The 21,779-nt window shown below is 43.1% G+C and overlaps 1 protein-coding gene across 4 annotated transcripts; it reads right to left on the reverse strand.

The window, feature by feature from the left end:
- Window positions 1–2,991: 2,991 nt before the first annotated feature.
- Window positions 2,992–21,747, reverse strand: LOC311257196 (catenin delta-1-like). Of its 4 annotated transcripts, XM_084352671.1 has the most exons (22): window positions 21,650–21,747; window positions 16,305–16,428; window positions 14,372–14,535; window positions 11,679–11,747; window positions 11,455–11,574; window positions 11,085–11,344; window positions 10,485–10,766; window positions 10,149–10,389; window positions 9,832–10,054; window positions 9,523–9,715; window positions 9,308–9,425; window positions 9,053–9,206; window positions 8,799–8,816; window positions 8,420–8,488; window positions 7,631–7,758; window positions 7,336–7,486; window positions 6,943–7,135; window positions 6,502–6,710; window positions 6,279–6,320; window positions 6,106–6,173; window positions 5,850–5,904; window positions 2,992–4,639 (listed from the first exon to the last, which is right to left on the reverse strand). In XM_084352671.1, the coding sequence occupies exons 3-22, from the start codon at window positions 14,528–14,530 to the stop codon at window positions 4,581–4,583; spliced, it is 2,811 nt and encodes a 936-aa protein (XP_084208797.1). In that variant the 5' UTR covers window positions 14,531–14,535; window positions 16,305–16,428; window positions 21,650–21,747; the 3' UTR covers window positions 2,992–4,580. The 4 variants fall into 4 exon arrangements, with proteins under 4 accessions (XP_084208797.1, XP_084208800.1, XP_084208798.1 ...); XM_084352674.1 differs by lacking the exon at window positions 14,372–14,535; XM_084352672.1 differs by lacking the exon at window positions 8,799–8,816.
- Window positions 21,748–21,779: the final 32 nt, after the last annotated feature.

Here is a 21,779-nt window from a genome sequence, read left to right on the forward strand (position 1 = left end):
TCTCAGGCCAGATGAGATATATAATCCCTCCAGTTAGCTCTGGGTCTGCCCCGGGGTCTCCTCCAAGTTGATCGTGCCCAGGAGGCCTCCTGATCCGATGCCCAAACCACCTCTACAGGCTCCTTTTGACGTGAAGGAGCAGCAAGTTCCTCACCCTATCTTTAAGGCTGAGCCCAGCTCCTTTACGAAGGAAACTCAATTCAGTTGCTTGTACCCGTAATCTCATTCGTTCAGTCACTACTTTGTAATTACCACAGGTGAGGCTTGGAACATTGTTCGACAGTCCGGTGCAAGGCCTGTAGTACTGCTGACCCCGCACCAAACCACCCGTCATCTCACACTCCACTTATCCATCACTCGTGAACAAGACCCAGAGAAACTCCTTCGAATTGGGGAAGGTGGTCACCCCCCCAACCGGAGGGAACCCTGGCCTCAGACTCTGAGGTGCTGACACTCATCCCAACCGCCTCACACTCGGCTGCAAATCACCCCAGTGCCTGCTGGAGGTCACAGACCGAAGAAGCCAGCAGAACCATGTCATCTGCAGAGAGCTTCCCAAACCTGACACTCTCCTTACCTTGGATGTGCCTTGAGATCCTGTTCATGAATATCACAAACAGGATTGGGGACAAGGGACAACCCTAGAGTCCAACCACCGCTGGAAACGTGTTTGTGCATACGGACACAGCTCTCACTTCAGCGATGGGTGAGCAGTGTGATACCCCGATAATTGGAGAACACCTCACCAATTTGGATTTTTCATACTTTATTCCTTCAGTCAACTATATTATATTTTCTTTAAATTCACAGCGTGTAATTTCCGGCACTAAAGGGGCTCTCAATCAAAACAATGAAAACAAAAGAGGTAGTTTGATGTTGTGAAGTAGCGTAGGATGATGGGAGTTGCAGTTTAACCACCAGGCAGATGAGGTAATGCATTAAAGTTTTATATTATGTTTGGTAAAGACGTCCTTCCTCACTCTCTGAGGTATCATCTGGTGTTTACTTGGAAGTTATAGCAACCGAATGAAACGCACACTTACCTTGAATAAAATTATGATTCCTCTGGGTTTGATAATGTAAAGACACAACTCAATAAAACAAACAAAGGTCTAGTCGTTTGTAAACATCTTAAGTGCAGAAATGTTACATAATTGTATCTTTAATTATATTTACCATCATGGAGGTCTAACTGCTGTTTCAAACCTGTCTCCACTAGGCAAAGGACGATATGAAAATTTCATGTCACGATTATCCTGTCCAACATAATTGGGGTTCACAATGTTATCACAATAATCACCAAGGAAAATTTTTTCAAACTCTTAAAATTGCATTAAAACATACTGAAATCACTTTAACCAAACATTTTGTTAGGAAACAAATATTGTTATTGCATCACAGATACGACACAAGACATCTATTTCTTTTAGTGAAAAACAAACAAAGAATCTTAAATGAGTTATTATGAATCACGAGGCTCCTCCGCATTAATAAAATATAAATAAATGCTTGTAACATCAACTCCCTGTCGTTTGCCCTCAGCTATGGTGATGGGCTTAGGCAATGCAAAATTAACAAAAGGAAACCAATATAGTTCTGTTAGCTAGAAAGCTTTTCAAGTTATTCATGTGAGGATATTCATGATTACTCAGGATTATTCTGATAATAAAAATTGACCACAGTTTCCTGCACATTGAGTGTGATTTCTAGAAAACAACACTCATCATTTGTCAGTGTGAAAGTGAAATCGTCAGAGAAAAAACACAGGACAAATAAAAATATCAGAAAGGAAGTGAAAATAAGTGTGGAAAAAGTATGTATGTACAGATGCTAAACCTCCTGACCTCTTTACTATGCAAAAGTCACATCTTTTGGGCCTTTCTTTCATGACTTTATCTGACAGGAAAGCTGAAGTGTGACAAGAAATGGGAAGAGAAAGAGGGGGAAGTCATGCAGCAAAGGTCTGATTGAAACCCAGCTGCGGTTAAGGCGCATCCTCTGTACATGCGGCCTGCAGTCTACCACCTGAGCTACCAGGGCGCCCCGGCAAAAGACAAATCTTTCACAATGTTTGGACATTTCATAGTGTAAAAAAATACATCGATTATTTAAGAAAATAATCCGCAGGTAAATCAAGTTTGCAGGCTCATAGTAAGAGAAAGTTTATAATTTTAGATGCTGTGACCCCGTGGAGATGGACGTGACCTTCCATCTACATTATTAGCTATGACGCTGCGTCTTACACAATCATTTCAGTTTCAGTAGTTGCGCAAAATCTTTTAACCTTCATCAACATTTATATTTTAAGTAACATTTAAAAAGCACTGGTTGAAGTTGCATGACTTTGTCCGGGTCACACAGGCTGACACACATACACATCATAACCTGACTAATAGCAAACTTTCGCTCTGACATGCACTTAAAGCCCTCGTGATCCAGCAGCTGCTTCTCAATCTGTGTGTGGGATGCATTTCAGATGTGCCGCATACTGGAAACGCCGAGACACTTTCACGTCCTCGTACAACCCTCCCATGTTCCTTCGACATGTCTTAAGGCTGACAAACATACTCACGCATACACACACACACAACTATTCCCTGTCAACATGCGTAACCAGAGACGGCAGCAAAGCCGAGAATGTCAACACTTAAAAGTCTTTAACCGTGCTGCTATGTGTGTTGGTTTTGAAGGTTAGTCGCCTTTATGCAGGCATGAGGACGGTTTGTAGTGTTTACAAAAGGTCTGGTAACAAACAACTTCACGGATAACAAGCTCTGATAATTAGAGCATCCAAAAAAACAAGTTTAACGGGGCACAGAGTGAATAAATGACATAGTGTCATGTTTGTGAGGGTGCCATTTGCCTTAACAAGAGCGCGGGGATGAAATTACTCAGACGAACAGGGTGCCTCTCTTTAATTAGACGTGTTTATCTACATGATACTGCAGTCATTCCTCACCTCACCACACAGCCACATCAATCACACAAATCTTGTCTAAGAAAAGATCTTTATTTATAAAAACAACAGTATTACCAGTTACATACTTTTACTGAAAAAAGCAACTTCTCAGAGCCAAGGCAGGTATGAATGGTACATCATAATTTTACATGGATAGGCAACATTACAAATATACTGAGTGGAGAGTAACAAAAAAAAAAGAAACAAAGATGATTGGTCTCTTTTGCCTTAAAAACAACTCGGCGGTAAAACTGGGACTAAAAAGTTGAACAAATTGCATAATGCTCTCACCCACCGCTCCCATACATACAAACCCCCGAAATAAAATACAAACAAACCAGACACAAAGAGAGAAAATAAAAGTAAAAACAAACGGATCATGGACGAAAATGTGCTTTTTGTCCAACTCCCAAATTAAATTAAAAGTCAGTTTCTCTCCCCAACCTGTCTGTTAAAACTCGAGTCTCCTCTGAGTGAAGACACCTCGCATAGTAGAGTGTTTTTTGCAAAGGATGTGTAGTAGAGAAATATAACATAGATCCTCATGAAGTGTTAGTTACTTTCTAAATAAAGAATAATAGAGCAAGGAAATGCTTCTAGAGCAGGATGTCAATAAGTGTTAGTGGCTTAGTAGTGTTTGTTCCCAGCTTTGCATTTGAGTACCAACTTTGGTCGGCTTAATGGGCAGACAGTAAAGTCTCAAAAGTAATTTTCCTTTTCACTGGAGGAAGAAAAAAAAGGAAAACAAGATGGAAAGTAAGGTATCAAAAACAAAGAGGCAGTTGGTACATAAACAAAAAAAAAAACAATGTTTAGTCACAGGAGTAGGAGCACAAGATTGAAACAGACAACATGAACGGATGAAATAATAAACGTGGTCTTATGGGTCTGGTCCGTGCACACACACAAAAACACACTCACTCCAAGGTCCATATTCCACACTCGCACTCACGGCCACAGGTTCTTACTGTATGACAAATATACACACACCTGCCCTTTCTGGTCTACACCTGTGCTCGTTCCCAACCGAGAGAAAATAACTCTAGACAGGAAAATAACTCCTATATAAACAACATTCTCAATCTACAGGGCGGCCGTCAGCTTGTCCCAACCTCCCAACGTTCCCACTGAAGGGACAATTTAAATTAATGAGCCAAAACTAAAGCAGTCATCCCCGTTTTTCTTTTTATATACAGTATATACCCTACATATAAGTCTACGTACATCATCAGGATGCGGGCGTTGGCAGCAACATGTCATGACCGTGACAAAATTTACCAAAACGTAACAGCAAGAAAAGAAATAAAAAGCAGGATGACAACACCAGAATTAAATGATTGTCAACAAAGGTGATTGCCTTTACAGAAGAATCATAGTTTAAAAAAAAACTGAATATATATTTTTGTTGCTACACTTGAATGAATTTGTAAAAAGTAGATGTTTAAGTATCTGTACGCGTGTTGCACGAAACGTTTCGCCTGCAACACAGCCACTTTCTTTGGATGCCAACCCTCATCTTCTGATCCCATCTGTGTGGTGATAGAGAGAAAGAGAGGAGAGGAAGGGAAGAGAGGGGGGGAGACGAGAGGGAGAGAGTCTGTGCATCTGGATTTTTCTCTCCTCAGTAGCAGTGGTAGGGCAGGGACGGCCCAGTCTGGGTGATGCACACTATCAGTTTTTCTGGAGGACGGAGCAAAAACACATCAATTAAAACCCGAGTCGCAGCACAAGCACTATAAAATAAAATGTTGGTAATCTTTTTTTAAACACGGAGGCAACACAAGGACTCATTATGTGGTATAAGTATGGCACACTGCACAGTAGAGCGGTCACAATAACCAGATGCTTATCACTACTTTAATAATAATATAAACTAAATAGAATATTTGGATTTTATGGCAACCTTTCCCTATCATTTAAACCTTTCAGGGCATGTGCAATATTTTAAATTTGTTATTTGAGTCTATGTAACTTACTATTGTTTTTTGGGTACCATAGTCTTGATTACCACTGTACTGTCTCTGCATGTCTTGTCAGTTACAGACTGTTGTAAAGTTGATTGTAGTTGTATTTAGCACTACTGCCCAAGCAAAATTCCCTGCTGAGGACAATAAAGTACATCTTATCTTACCTTATCGTATTATATTGTTCTAATTTTAGATAAGGGTAACTACTTATGAATGCAAACATTTGTGTTCATTACTTTCCCTTGATCTCAATTATTAAGTCTTTTAAGTTTATTTTCTTGTTTCATCCTTGTTCTCAAACTGATATGAAGTTACTCTGTAACAGGCAGTAAGTTGCCAGTTTCAAAACATAGCAAAATAAAAATCAGTTGCAGTGTTTTAAATATGTTGTTGTAATACCCTGCAGAGCCACAAGAGTGCACTGAAACACAAATCCTACACCACAGACGACAAGTGAAAGGTAACAAAGGGTTAAGAGTTGCAGATGAAGACTCCGATCCTGGACGATATCTCACAACATGTCAAAAGTTGAGGTAGTTATAGTTTTAAAAATAAGCATTAGCATCATATACATTGTTCTGGTATTGTGACAACACTACTGCTGTTATTATTCTGAGGATTTACTATCAGCCTTTGGTTCCTCTCTACTCTGCCGACTGTCGACCAACGCACAGTGAGCACCTCGCAGCATACTATACCAGCATGTACACGTCACATCAGGGCATCGTATAGTTAGATATCAGTACAGCAGAACTCAACCAGTGTTTCAGTGCACCATCAGAGACAGAGACCAGGTTTCACTGAGGGTTTGAAGTTATAAGAGACAAAGGAACTCATAGAGTCCATGCAGGACGAGAGGTCAGTTGGACATACCATGCTGTTACATGCAGAGGGAGGGTAGAGGGGAGGGGGGGAGGGCTAACCATCGTAGGAGTCCAACAGGGGCAAGGAGCCCTTTCTGCCCCCATACACCCCTCGCTGAGAGACAACCAGAGAAAGAAGAGAGAGGGAGTGAGTGTGAGAAAAGAAAAATGTCAGTAATTGTGAAAGTTTTAAAGGCTGCCAAAGGAAAAAAGGTTAAAGTCAGGAAAATACCCATAGTGGTGCAGGAGATTATGGGTTAGTGTAGTTAAGTGAGCAATCCAACATGTGAGGATATGCAAGAACGATTTTAAGTACCGCTAAAGTGTCTGTGGTTTCATCCAGAGTGTGTCTCCGCTCCCTCTGGTCCAGTGTAGAGTAGGCTTCTGAGGAAAAGACGACAAGAATGAGAAAAAAATACATCATCACATCCTGAAAAAACTATAAGTCTATCTTGACTAAAAAAAAGCAACAATGATAAATTTACTCACCAGGGCCGAGGTCATTTAGTGGAATCATGTCCCTCTTTTCCCCTAAAATGAAGAAAAACAGTCACAATTTGCTCAAAATCAACGCATTAGCTTCATTTATACACAAAGTAAATGCACAACCAAAAGCTTCTAATAGAGAACAAAGAGCTGTATTTGTTGTTAAATGTAGAGTTTAGACACCGTCAAAATATTACCAGCCGGATGTTATTTCTTGCACACTGACCTCTGTCTAGCAGTGGCGTGGTGCTGTCTTCATAGGTGCCGTTGGCTCTGGTGCTCGGGCCGTTGGTGGTGCTGCCGTTGGGGTTCAGGTTGACCATGAAGTCAGTTTTCTTCCAGCCGTCTTTCTCAAGAGGCCGGCGCAGCTCTTTGTGGGCCCAGACGAGTTGCAGCACCTGGCCAGCACCTCGCACCTCACGATCTGAGCGCTTACTGTAGGATACACAGAGACATATTCACATATTTACGTTTGTGTTTGGATATATATTACATTCAGGGTTCTTCAAGCAGTATTGTTATTATAAAATTCAATAGTATCTGTTTAATTTGTCCAAGTATCATCAAAATATGTGTGAAACGGTTTGCTGCAAGTTGTCTTCTTAGCCAGAAACTGAAAACATTTTCCACTTGTATATTCTTAGCTCACTTTTAAGAACAAGCTTACCCGTCTTTGTTGATAAGCACCAGCCTCTCAATGCCCTGCGAGGCTCGGAGAGTCTTTGCTGCCTCCAGACTGTTGCCTAGCACCTCGGCGAGCGTGCTCAGTACAGAAACCACCGTTTCCTCTGACAGCGTGCGTCCAGACTGACTCTGGCCTCCAGGCAGGTTGGCCACAAGATGAGGCACTGCATGCAAACCTGCAGGAGAAACACAGTGAGGTAAGAAAATCTATCTATATATGGAAACATCCAAAACACACTGACTTGCTAGATTGCATTGAATATTGTATTTGGAATACATGTCAACAATAAACAGCAAAAGAGAAGTTTGATTTATAGTATTTTTGGATAATTGAGTATTTTGCAGCTCTTTGGAAAACATGACCCAACATCCTTACCGAGCAGTTCGCAGTTGCGGTTGTCGATGGCGAGGTTCCTCAAGGCTCCGGACATTGCCCGAACCACGCGGTCGTTGCCATGAGCCAGCAGCTCTGCCATCATAGGAAGACCCTTCTCCAGACGCACGGTGGCCCGGATATATCGACCGTACTGAGGAACAAACAGATAAAGAGCGATGTGAGTGATGAAGATTACATTGACAGCAATTACATTCCAGTAACATACCAAATTCATAACATTCCCCCTTTTTTTTGCCAACAGCACAGTTTCAGTTTGTTAAGAAATGGTACTAACTGTCCATCGGCCAGCACAAAGGTTCTGGATGGCACCGGCAGCGGCCTCCAGCACCGAGGGGTTCTTGCTCTCTCTGAGCAGCGATGTGTAAACACGAACCACCTCTGGTTGGAACAACAGCTCGTAACCTGAAGTCGACACAAAGAGAGGAGCGTTAACTTGAGAAAGACGAAGCCTATACCAAACTATGTACTATATGTGCAACTGCAAAAAGTCAAGTTTACAGAATTCCTTTACACCCACAGCAATCAATGTCTATAGTCACTGTGTTTATTACCAGCTGTTTCTATAACTTTGATTGTATGTGTTGATCATGATTATTTAGTGTTTGTGAATTTCAACACCAGTAGACAACAAACAAATATGACAACCGGATTGTTTTGTTTCAAATATCAAAAGACCTTTGGTTTACATGAGTAATTGTGAAAATGAAACACAAGTTTATGTTAAAAATCAAGAATTTTCAAGGAGCATCTATCAAATTCAAGCATACTAACCTTGAAAACGGTTAATTAAGCATTAATTAAGCATTTTCTAAACTTTCAAGACTTTGTGCAATCTTGTTGTCAAGTTAGTTTATTGGTAGACATGTTGTAGTGTCACTTGGAGACAAGAAGAAATATTACTACACAACCTACTAATTACTACATATCCACTAGTGACAAACTAAAAAAAGTCTTTGTCTCTCCATGATCTTATGTTTATGTTAAGCAGCAGCAAAAGAAGAGCTGCACAGTACTACTACAAGATCGATCAATTATAAATGAGTTCAACGGAAGATGTGCATACCTTTGGCAGGTGTTGTCCTCTTTGGAATGTCAACCTGATCTCCACTTCCATCATCTCCATCCTTCTTTCCTGCAGAAACCAAATAGAAAGGAACATTAAAGAGTGATCTGAAGGAATAACACAGATTATGTGAAGTTGGGTTGAGATGAGCAGTCGGTTATCCTCAGTCCTCTAACTGTGGAATGTGAAATGGGACCATGCAACCAGCAGAACAAGCACTGTGAACATGCAATGCCATTGGTGTGACACCAGGTGATCATGCTCATAGACTGGATGTGAATTCAACACTCTTATCTCTCAAGTTAAGAAGTATTCTGTGTTAGTGAAATGAGCGATGACAGAGTGGACATGGTTTCAAACGCCAGGAAGCGACTCTTACCTTTGGAAAACCACTCATCTAAACACAGCAGAGAGAAAGAAGAGAGTGAAGGAGGGTGGGAAGAAAGATGGGGGGGAAGGTAAGAGGAAGGAGGGAGGAGAGGAAAAGGAGGGAAACAGTGGTCGAGTGTGAAAAACAGCGACAGGTGCTTCCGCCACCAACAAGCTCAAACCCACCAGCAGCTACCAATCACTCAACAGCAAATATCTTCGACACAGTGCAACTCTCAGCTGTGAGGACTGCCTGACACTCACCTTTGCCCTTTCGAGAGCCAAAGCAGCCGCCTTTGTTAGCAGGGGGTGGCCCCTGGTTGAGGGGCGCGCTCTCTGCGTAGCGCTCGCTGCCAGGGGCTTCACGGTGAACCTGATAGGACAGATTCCTCAGGAGGCAGACGCAGTTCTCCACCAACTGCAGGAAGATAAACGATGATCAGATATAGACAGGAAGAAAGATGCTTTTGTTTCATGAGTGACCAATTATAAAAACATGTCATCTGACTGAACAGGTACCTTATTATCCACATCTTTGCGGTTGATCTGTGATTGGACAATGTACATGAGTGAATCAACCATTCCTGTGCACTCCCTCAGCTTTCGCCGGGCCTCGCTGCGTTCAGAACTCACATTCCTGTCGGACAGAGAGGAAAGTTAAACACATAATTACATGTTTTCTTCTCAAAATAAGTCTCTCCTCCTGCCATCCATCCATTCATCTACTTGTGTACCTAAGGCAGCCAGCAGTGTTGGTCAAGGCGGTCTCCCACTCCAGATGGCGTGGTTTGCAGCTCTCCTCTCCTCCGTTGCTCCCTCGCTCCCAGCCGGAGTGAGGGACGATCACCTCGTCGGCGAGGGCATGCAGGGCGTGGTCCACGATCTCCATCTTTACTGAGTCGTGGGATGAGAGGTTCCACAAGGTGCCTGCAATGAAAGAATAAATACTGTTACTATCCCTGACAAAAGAAGAGACCTGTTGGCCCCTAAAATGATAGAATGATAAATATATTATCTATACAACAATCATATGATGTCGATACCTGTGATAGTGTCAGTAAGGTCCTGGTCGCGGGTTTTTCTCAGTAACCTGACCAGAGCGGGCACGCCATCGCAGTTCTTGATGGCGATCTTGTTGTCTTGGTCTCGCCCATATGAAATGTTCTTTAGTGCTCCACAGGCCGAGTGGTGGACATCCTTGCTGGGGTGGTCCAGCAGGGACACCAAGGATGGGATTCCCTTCAGACGACGCACCTCTGACTTGACCTAGATACACACACACAAAAATTATCAAGCTCACATCAAGGCCAGAATAGAAAAAAATCTGTTATTGTGCATTTGACTTTGACCAATGTTTCACCTTATCGTTTTTGAATGTGAGATGCTGGAGGAAGGCAGCAGCGTTGGTCTTGACAGGGTCTAGACGGTAGTTCAACATGGCGATGACTTCTGGCAGCTCCGGCTGTCTCCATGAACCGGGTGGACCCTTCCTCAGCGTGCTGTCCAGCGAAGCCATGCTCCCCCTCTCCATCGTCATGGGAACACCCCAGGCATAAGGATCAACACCTCCCATGTCACCGTCCAAAGTATCCTCACAGCTCCTGCACACAACATAGGGAGAACATTGTTTAATATGAGGTCTGATTTTAAAAAAGAAAAACAGGTATGATATGATGGGGCAGACTTTATTTTTCACCTGAGTCTTCGTCTGTCTATACCGCCGGGGGCGTGTCCTAGGCGTGGCATGGTACCATAGCCTCCAGGGTGCATGGGTGGAGGCCCCATGCCGTACTCATCATATCCCACACTGCGCTGGTCATCCTCCAGAGCGTAGTGGCCTTGGCCATACCGCATCTCCAACGCTGAGCCCAGGGCTCTCATTCCCCGGCTTACTTGAGGCTGCGCTGCATACGGGTCAAGCTGCTGACGACTCGGGGCCCGGTAGCCAGAGTCCAGGGTCCTGTAGCCATCAACTGGCCTGGGGAAAACAGTCAACAGAGTGAGAGTGAGAGTGTTATCTGGTTTCACTCCTAATTGTGAATCAATCAGGGATTTAATTATGACAGTTGAACATCTAGTTAAATCAGTTTAAATGTAAAAAGGAGCGTGTATTCATTAACCTAGTGAAACTCCAACTCTTGAAATGTGACACATAATATTGACAAAGCAGAACAAGTAATTGGTTTTTCATTCACTCATGAAAAACCAAAAACTACAATTACAGATCGGCTTATTAAAGATCAACTGTCCGTAAAGACAACATATTTCAGAATGTGTGTACAACCACGTCTTGTACCTGTAGCGGTCGTCCATGTGTGCGCCCCTGCTCAGGCTTGTGTATGCCTCTGATGGTGGGCCTCCCCTGTAGTCATCGTAAGCCCCTACAGGCCCGTAGTGGTAGTTTCTAGGCACTGTGGCCGTGGGGTAGTCTGGTACGGGCTGTCTGTAAGGACGGTCCAGTGTGGCGCTGTAGTGGCCCATACCGGACACTGACAAACCCCCGTCAATGGACATCGAGTCAGAGGGCATGACTGTGCGTGAGATTGGTTTCTTCATCTGAGGAAGAGCGAGACAGAAGAGATGCATTAATGTATGGACAGTATGTAAGCCTTTGAAGGAAGTTTAAAAGTCTGATGACATCACGTTATGTGTGTCATATCATTTACCCCATTGTCTGACCGCCGTGTGGTCCCCTCCTCAGAAAAAACTGAGTGTACTTCCTGGGAGTCGTCCTCCGGTGAGTAGCTCTCATCAAGAGCGCCGTGTGCAGGATCCACCATTCTGTACTGTAGCAGAGACGTACCGAACATTTACATCTTTAAATCACTGGCACTTAACTGCATAAATACAAGAAAAATAGATACATGTACGTGCTTTACTTTACACATACCTGTGTGCCGTTTAAGTATGCGTCAGTCAGTTTCAGCCGTTCTATGTCTGCATCCCCTAAACGCCCGTTCTAGGATAAAAGAGATACAACTGTTATACAACTAATATATATATATACATTTTTTTATATGCAATTCTGCTGAAACAGCACATAAAAGTGAAGGCATGACTCTTTGTAGCCACTGCTGTCGACTTTCTTACAACCACCCAGATGATATTACTGCTGCTGAAGCACATTCAGTGCCGACCAAACCGTCCCTGCGTGTTTATGGTCTGTGAATCACTGCCAGACATGAGGGAGGACATTTTGGAGAGCAGCCACTCACCCTCACACCCTACTTCCTCCTCCTTTACTGAGTTACATAATCAAAGACTGTCACACTGTACGACTTGGACACTCTCTACCTAACCCTAAGCAACACTCTCTTTCATGCATTATAACTGTTATCAGCGACAGCCTCGAGCTGAATCACTGCATAATCGGGCTACTTTGGAGATCTTTATCAGCAACCGTTCAACCACAAAGACTCACTATCAGTTTCAGTATTTCTGTGACACTAATGTAAGAGAAAACAATACTATGAACGTTATCAAAACACTTACACCCACTTCATTCTCAGAAGTATGTCATACTGCACTTTATTTTATGTCCACAAGGAGGCAGGGCTATTATGAAGAAAGCAATGGGAAGTGCAGATTGTGTTTTGAGAGAAAGAAGGGTACAGTTCCTCTACAGCTGGTCCTTCCTAAAATACCACCTCATTTACCAACAAATGAGGTGGTTTTTAGAGAAATGTGCAGACTGCAAGGCTAGCAAAGCCTGAGTATCTTCGCCGTTAATCGTTTCAGAAATAAAAGACAGTTGGTAAAAGGCCAAAAACACAGATTCCTGCCTTCTTATCCTTTATCCTCCACTTGCTGCACACGTAATCAAATAAAAACATCACTTCCAAGGATTCAAAGAGACAAAACACAAGAGCTAAATGTCACCAAACCCTTAAATAAGGAAAATATTTAGGAAAACATTTTTTTAAACATGCTACAATTGTCCACGTGAGTTTACCACTGCCTGACCTTTAGTGTCACTTGAGAGCAGAGAAGTGATAATGGTGCTCCTTAAATTTCTTCTCCGTGCCTACAGGCACTGAGGCCGAATGTTACCACTATCTACTAATCAGGTATTTTGAGAGAAACAACCGGGACAAGAAGGCTAAAGCTAAGACCTTGCCCAACCAGATAACTTGGCTGTAAACAAAAATGCTGAGTGGAAAAGTCTTTAAACTCTCAGCACAGTTAAGCTCATCTTTACCTTCAAAAATAGATGTAGATATATCATATTATAGCACATTTTCCTGAGAATCACTTTAAACCATTATCAGACAAAAAAAAATGGTGGGAATTTCTGTTTTTGGCTCACCCAGCAAATTAAACACCTTTCAGATCAAGTTACTTTAATTCAGATAAAAATCTATATTTGCTATACAGCAATCCTGCTCGCTTAACACTGCCTACAATGGTCAAATACAACAGAAAGATATTAAAGTAACAGCTACCATGGTATTGAGCTGTATTAGAGCTGAAAAGATTTGTTGATGATTCAATTAGTCTGGTTACAGAAAATGAATTGTTAACTATTTTGATAATTGAATTTGTTGTTTTTTTTAACCAAAGGTGCCAAAAATTCACTGGCTCACTGCTTAAATGTGAGTTTTTATGGTTTTCCAAATCCTCCATCAGACTAATTTGAATATCTTGGCTTGTAGACTGTTGAGGTGGTGAGACAGAAAGCTATTTAAAAACAACAACTTGGAAAATGTAATCGTGATTTTCCCAATTTTCAGACAGTTTTAGACCTTAAAAATATCAGAACTTCATTGAGAAAATGAATTACATCAATAGCTAAGATGAACTAGTTGCAGCTCTATAAAATAAATGTCTGATGGTAGACGGTGTACGTTGCCCAATCCTAACACATAAAAAGTAGCAGAAACATAATACAATACAGTGATTTTATAATATTATTTCAAGGAGCTTGCAATATTGTGGATGTTCGATATACAAAAGATAACAGCATGCAAAAGAATACTTAGTATACAGCAGAAATAACAGAGATAATGAATTAAAGTGCTTGATAAAAGGATTTAAATGAAAATAAAAAACACAAATGCTTCACGATGAAGAAGAAGCCACAGCGGATGCAGGACTATGCGACACATGCACGACAAATGACCGCGTTTCACAACACGACATGCTGGAACAGAGAAGAAAATAACTGAGATTCCTCAGCAGGGGCCGACGAAAGGTGCAAATGTGTGCGTCAGAGTGCATCCGGTGAGTGACAGGGAGAACATGCAAGCAGTGTGATGATGACCATCTCAGGCATGTTAAAAGTAGTGCGACTATGTGCAGGCAGGAACTGATACACTTGCGGATGAGGGCTGAGAGACAGATGGACTTGGGAGATACAGAATAAAACGAGGAGAGAGTCACAGACACAAACTCGTCGGGCGCTGGTGGAGAAGAGGCGGAGGCAGAGAAGGGATGAATGATCGACGGACAGCTGGATGTCAGAGGGAGGGGTCTTTGAGGATTGGATGGAGGAGATGATGATCCACGGATTAGGCGATAAGTGAAAGACGAGGGGTTGGTAAACGCCTACGAGAGACTCTGGATGGGGATGATGGGGAGCGTTACCTGTGTGTGAGGGAGAGGGCGACCCAGGGCCGAGGGGCTGGTGGCGGGGAGGCCCACTCTCCTCCTCTCCTCCTCCAGCGCCCGGGTCAGCTGTTCAAACTGCACCTCCTGCTCCCTGACCGACTCCAGCAGAGCCGCTGCGCTCTCACACTGCTCCATACACACTACACGGCCCCAAGGGGAAAGAGGGCGGCGTTACATACATCCATACAGCCTCCAACACACTACAGCACAAGGAGAGGGTGTCTGACCATAACACAAACACGCCTCTCAGTAGAGAAAGATCTTCTGGTCTGATTAATCTGCTGACTGTTAGGTGACTCAAGTCGAAATGTCTTCTTGGAAATCTATCTGCACCGTAGTGATTGCATAACAGAAGATCTCCTTTGGCATGAATAATGAATATAGAGCAGTCACCACTGTAAAGACATGTTTGTGGTTGAAACTCTAAGGAAAAACTCCCCCTAGTTACGCTGGATTCTGGTGTACAACGTCAATTCCCTTGAAACTGTCACGGTAAAATGAGTCATTCATTCAAGCTTCTCCTGCCAACTTGCTCAAATCCCACGAAGCCTTAAGCAACACATGTACATGTCAGAATTCATAAAACCTACATCCTAAGAAGTGTGTTAAATGCCGAATATATATGAAGAGTAAATCAATTCAGGGTGGTGCTAATGTGAAAATAAAATAATGCAGAATAATAAGTGACCCAATTGGTGCATTATTCACATCACACAACACAAGACAAAGACTGCAGGAGGAGGGTAGTGCTGATGGAGGAAGGACTCAGATTTATTGATCATAAATATTGCAAAATATTGATTGTGATAATGTGGAGAGAGTTGGTGCGATATTACATTTATCAATATCACCACCTCTTGCGTGCAGATCAATAAACTTATTACCGCTCAACCTTTGCTTTGAGAAGTGATTTGGGCTTTTGATCCTCTAAGACCACATTAGAAAATACAGACCAAGAGAGATTTTTGGATAAATCCTCTCAACAGCAGTTTATTTCATGCTTTCATCTACAATTTGTGTTAAGAAGCTCCAGATTCAATTGAGCTTGAACACTGAAAATGAGGCCACTAATTTTAAATCCAAAAGGCCCAGTGAAGCCCTGGTTATGTAAGAATTTTATTCATTTTTTGACTGTTTTATCTGCGTCTCAGCAGCATACTTTATTCACTGAATAAAGTATGCTGCTGAATAACATTCAGACATCCACAGTGTACAAAAGTTGTCAAACAATGGACATGAGATCAAAAGAAGAGAAGCACCTTTTACACTTTTTGGAGGGAGCTTAAAACCAAGACACACAACACAGCACTCAATCCAAGTCTTTATGGTGGGGAAGCAAGATATGGATTTTTTTCAGCTCATACCGTTAACCGATAATTACCTGCTTCTCATGGCTGATAACAACAAGATAACAGATCGTTTGAAAGAAAGAAAAAAGGTTCCTAAACTGCATTTTATGCACACACGAAGGTTAAGATGTAGTGAGCAAAAATAGGCGATTTAATTAACTATAGCTCTAGTAAGATTTGTTGTGTTAAACCTTGTTGTCTTTTCCTCAACTCTTACCCCCCTGCAGCACATGTGTTGCAAATTACAACTGTTGTGTTGTCCCCCTCTAAAACTGTTTTAAAAATAAAAATTAAACAAACATCTCTCTAGCCGACACTGCTTGACTCTCGCTAGGTGTGGCAGTTGACATCACGAGCACAACAACAGCCTACAACTTCTTCTCTTCAAAATGTGTGTATGCTGTGCTTATTAAGTCAATGAAAGCAACTTGGCCTCATATTATTGGCTCCATTTATTGACTATAAATTCATATCAATACCAAATTATAACAGATAATATAAATTTCCCATGCACAGAGACACTCTCAGAGCTTATTTTAGAGAAAATCAGAAATACACACCTTCACCTGTGGGCGTGGTTTGGTAGTAGAGGTGAGAGATCACGCCAAGGTCAGAGGTTGAGCTCTAGTTGCTCATGGATAGAAGGTCACCGAACCACCAAGCCCCAGAAACAGGAGGAATGGACTGCAGAGAAAGACGGACAAGTGGTGGGAAGAGAATAATAAAGGAGACAGAAGGAGAGATGTTTTAGTGAAGAATGAAGGCACCTCAGTTTGAAAAACAGCAACATAGTGAGAATACCGAACAAGTGGGTCAACGGGAGTTGAGTTTGAGAGAGACATACAGTAGCTCCAGCCTTTAGACACACCCTGTATTTACTCAACATTTGGACTGCGCGCGGCAGCTTGCTGCGGGAAGTTGACCAACCTGCAGCTCTTTCTGGGCCAGAGAACATCGACCGTCAGCACAACGAGAACGAGGGTTTTAAAGATAGTAACATCCTTCAAGAGCCATATGTTCTCCTATCAACTCATCCTTTGTTTAACCTCGTCTTTTCTTCCAGCCTTTCCTTCTCTAATCAGTCTTCATCTACCTCGGGCCCAACTCTGTCAGCCCGCTACTCTTGTTCTCTCAACTTAACCGCCTTTTGTCCCTCCCCCCTACGTTTCTTTGTTTTCTTGGCTGTGCTCTGAAAGAAAGACATTGTTATATCAGAGCCAAACAAGTGGAGACTCAGATCTTCTTATCTGTTGATACAGCCTCTGCTGCAGCAGCCCAGCTCCCCATCAGCCCTGGCTTCAAAAGGTGAATAAACCCAGGCATGGCCACACACACACACACACACACACACACACACACACACACACACACACACACACACACACACACACACACACACACAGTAACACACAGTAACACACCTGCATGACCGGTTGGACAGGGTAGAGGAGGGGCTACCAAATTTCAGTTTCTCAATGTCTCTCTCTGTCTAGCCAACATGCACAGACACACTCTACTGAGAGCCTACGATTACGGTGATGTGAGGAACAAATATGATCCCGTGTTTCCATTTTAGGGCAGCAGGTGTTTGTGTGCTCGACAGGTAGAAAAGAAGAGCGTACCAAGTTACAGTGGAGAGGTGATGGGTGACTCACAGTTTCACCTATGTTAGGTTGTGCAAACAAAAAAAAGAAAAAGAAAAAGACTGGATGATATCATCGCTTAGACAGACAGACTGTTACGACACTCTGTTAGATGGTAAAAGGAAGCCTACAGAGGCTGCTTCAGTTCCTGTCTGTCAAATGAATGACTAACACACGCGCACACACACACACACACGCGTTCATGATTTTGCTTATTTTTAAAAACTCCTCGCTTGGGGTGTGCCCAGTGTGGGAAAAAAGGGAGGAAAAGTAGGATGGCCTGATGAGAAAACGAGGAGTGGCTGAGGCATATTTCACAAGACAAAAGGAATTTGTGAAAACCAAAACCAGGATTTGCATGCGGGATGAGGCCGACCGACGGGAACACATGATGTCACACACTCACACTAACACACACCATCCTTTGCTTAGTGGCTGTGGCGCCCCCGAGCCATAACCTCCCACCTGAGCGAATCACACGCCGCTGTCCTGTACCACTCATGCCTATATATGGTCATAGCCAGGACACGGGCTGATATTATCCACTACAGACAGATGGAGACGGGCAGAGTAGGTAGGAGCTGCAAACAAATAAAACAAAGTGAGAGACGGGTAGTGAGAGGAGAGAGGGGGGGTAGAGATACGGAAAAAGGAGTGCTGAATACAAGATAAAAGCTAATCTTGCATTCCTAGCATTGTCTCCCTGCACATTCAGCACAGCAGCCCACCCACTCATTCACTTTGAAACCTTAGCATGACTCTGGCTAATGACCTACTGGAGAGCTGTGTTTATTGTACTGTTGTAGTATCTTCAATAATCCAAACACGGAGAGACACAAACTATTTCACTAAACCTCTTCTCCTCTGGCATACGTCCATACATGTATGCCACATGTAAACACTGCCACACTCCTCTCTCTCCATCTCTGATGTGGGGAATAATGATCATTAGTATGCTACACACTATCTTGTTTCACTAATGAGCGCAATTGTCATTCACACAAGATGAATGATAAACTGTGATTGATATTTCTTGGCAAGTGTACTTGGCCTGGGAATGGGATTCGATGTGTGTAAGTGTGTGTGTTAACCGCAGCCAGAGGAGGGAATTTGCAGCTGTCAGTCCGGGAGGTTAGTGGAACAATAAGAAGTTTGTGTAACCGAGAACATGAACGCAAGTGTGAAAAGGATCGGAGAGCAAAGAGGACATTATCGGACATATCTGAGCGCAAGTGCATCTGTGTTTGTCTGGGTGGGGGGTCGAGCTCATGTCACTGTTAACACACCCGTGACTTCTGTCCTCCACTCGTCTCCCTCTTTTCACAGCTGTTAGTTTTGGCCTTGAAAGTCTGCCGTGAGTTTCGATGAACAATGAAAACAATCAGTGCAGTCCCCTCGCCAACACCCTCCCCTTTCCCCTCTTACACACTTCCTGAGAAACAGGATGTTATGGATTCGACATTAGAGATGGGTAAAAGGGACGTGGTGGCTACTTAACCTCACCGAAAACCATTAACCTCCTCAGAACAAAACCATTAGATTGTAGGCTGTACACTGTACATAAACCACCTACTGATGGTTGGGGGAAGCAATCGGTAAGGTGTTTTTGCGGTGAAAATCCCCATGGTCAATATGTTGATCATAAGACCACAAGCTACTTCCCATTTTATTAATATTGTTCTCCATCTACTGTTTCTCTTCTGCTTTCATGAACTTCTGGACCTCCATGGCTGAATCATCACATAGAAAAAATGTTTTAAATTGCTGAATCTTGTTTGGTTCCCATGGGTTGAACCAGCGAGTTATTGCACTCTGAAACAACTGACTGAATGAAAATTATCCTTCTTAAAAAACAAAAACAAAAATCCCACTTTTCCCGCTAAAATCACAGAAATATGTCCAGGTAGACCACTCCAAGAAAAGAAAAAGCAAATCAGCAAACCAAACAATTTTTTTTTTTTATGCTTTTGCAATAAACCCTTAAATTTGGTTATCAAAACACTTATTTGTCAAACGGCAGGATATTTTACAGTTTAACAATAAACTTTACTCTCTAAAATGACACCAGCACTGAAACAGTAAACTTCATTGAGAAATTAAAAATTATAAATCACCCCAAGCATCTTTTTCAGCAATCTAATCTGAACTGACTTAACATTTGTCATACATGAAGATCCAGAGTCGTTCATCACACCACATGGAGTTTGTATGATTTGACAACACATGTACGCATCGTCAAAGGTCACAAGAGTACACAGTGTTACGAGATACGTTCTGCTCATCCTAACTATGAAGGAAACGCTCAGTCAAAATGTCAAATACAGTGCCTTGAGGTCAACAACGTACACACGCTCCTCAAACATCTGATCGAGCCCTGACACACCACGAGTCACACATGTCCATCTGATTTTGCAGCAGTCAGTCAGCATGACTCACTTAACCCTGTCAGAAGACATCTGTGATCGTACGCACATGTAACAACAATGCAGCCTTTTTGTCGACTTAATGAAACCCTGCCTCGTGTATTAAGCGTCTACACCTGCCACTGAAACAACACATCCACTGTCAAAATGCACATCTGCTCATTCTCGAGGTAACTCGCACTGCAGTTTGCTGATAAGTCGGTGCGATGCCACCGTTGCTGGTTTAAGCCGAGCGTGGCTTGTAATGGGATTGGAGTTTTAACCCGGTAATCCACTTACCTCCTAACAAATACACATGCGAGGTTAACATGCACGCACATACATAGACACAGACACACAGGTTAAGCCTTGTGTGGATTAACCTGCACACCTCAAGAGAGCAGACACAATTGCAGGCGGCGTTAGTGGTGGGGGGGCATGCATCAACAATCAAACAATTACATGGAGACAAGTAGTCAAGGAAAGCCTGATTCATGGGTGTTCACGCTCACATATGGTGTTATTAGTGGTGGCACCTGCAGCTCACAGTGATACCTGCACACATGCTGTCCTAACATTAACCAAGAGAGTCAGGGAAGGCTCTTACCTACACTGCAATATGTGCCTGCATGAAACCATTGTTTACAAGGGAAAAGCTAGTTTGCTTGTCCACACTCAGGCTGACAGTTATCCCCACCCAGAACCAAAACAAGTTCACACATGACCCACCCAACAGGTTCACAAGCAGACAGATTCAAAGATCCCCGCCTGTGTGAGAGACTACAACTGGGAAGACCATCATCAACACCCTTTAAAGAGACTCAAATACACAAAACCCGCTCAACTTCAATAAAATGTTTTGTCAAACAAGTAGCAAGGTGTCCCCTTTATCTTAACCTACACTCTTATCTCAAGGGCTCCTTACCAATAATAACCGTCGAGGTGATGAACTCTACTTACCTGCTTAAATTGATAAAAGCGCTTCCGACAGAAAGACGCTTATAACCGAGACAACATCGACGTGAACCAGGTCCAATCACGGTGAATATGTTAAATGACGAGGGAACCAGTTTAGCTTCTTTACCGTTGTAAATCCGCCTGGCCGTCACGTTTAACCTCTCTTTCCTATCAGACCTCACCGTGAACCATCTGGAGCTGTTAGCTGTTAGCATAACCCCCACAGACTGTCATGAATTGATCTGCTAACGTAATTTAGCAATCTAGGGCAGGGGCGACTAGGCTGCGTTAGCTAAACACAGAGGCAGTTAACAATAAAGACGTGGGTATAACATCACTCTCACGAACAAAGACTCGCGTATTTGTGCGTTGAGTGTGCGGTGCTTGTGCTAACGCCACTTCCCAGATAAATGACAATGTTGGAGATCAGATCAGCCCCAGTTGGCTCCGATGCTCGCTCAGCACCCCTGTGACCTGGTTTGGCTGTCTTGCTACGTTAGCATCACAATAACCCACATAGCCGCCTGAGAGCGGTGCCAACAAGCAGGCTAGCGTTAGCGTAGCAAACACAGATTAGCCGCAAGTTAGCTAGCTAGCTAGCCAGCTTGTGTTCATAAGCGGCGTTTTTAAGCTAATTTAGACTCTGTTTTAGCCGTTAGCACAAATGGCTCTTTTGAATCAGTTGTAACGGTGTGTACAGCGGCTAACAGCGCCGCGGGTCACGGTGTGAACTTTTAACGTCCGTTAGCATTAGCCGAGGAGAGTCGTGTTGCTGATCTGTCGATGATGTGACCACTCCTTGCCAACGCTGCAGTGCACCCACTATCTATGTGGGGGGGTGGTGGTTTAAAACGCGGCCCCTGCTATATGAAGCATCTGCTAACATTTTACAAATGGACTCACCTGCTCGTGGAAAGCCTGCCCCGACCCCGTCCAGACTATTCCGTTTTTGCGTGTGTGTGTGTGTGTGTGTGTTTTCGCCCCTCTTTTCCCCTCCTTCCCTGGGTTCTGGGTCAAGCTCGTTAAAGACGAA

The sequence above is a fragment of the Pagrus pagrus genome, assembly GCF_965226575.1.
Source record: "Pagrus pagrus genome assembly, chromosome: 5".
Lineage (NCBI taxonomy): Eukaryota > Metazoa > Chordata > Actinopteri > Spariformes > Sparidae > Pagrus > Pagrus pagrus.

Excerpts from the sequence above, each read along its gene's own strand:
- LOC311257196 (XM_084352671.1), bottom strand. The coding sequence starts at position 14,530 with ATGGAGCAGTGTGAGAGCGCAGCGGCTCTGCTGGAGTCGGTCAGGGAG. Across the intron at positions 10,055-10,148 it reads TCACATTCAAAAACGATAAG|GTCAAGTCAGAGGTGCGTCG; the intron begins GTGAAACATTGG and ends GTGTGTATCTAG. Across the intron at positions 7,136-7,335 it reads CCGCAACTGCGAACTGCTCG|GTTTGCATGCAGTGCCTCAT; the intron begins GTAAGGATGTTG and ends TTTCTCCTGCAG.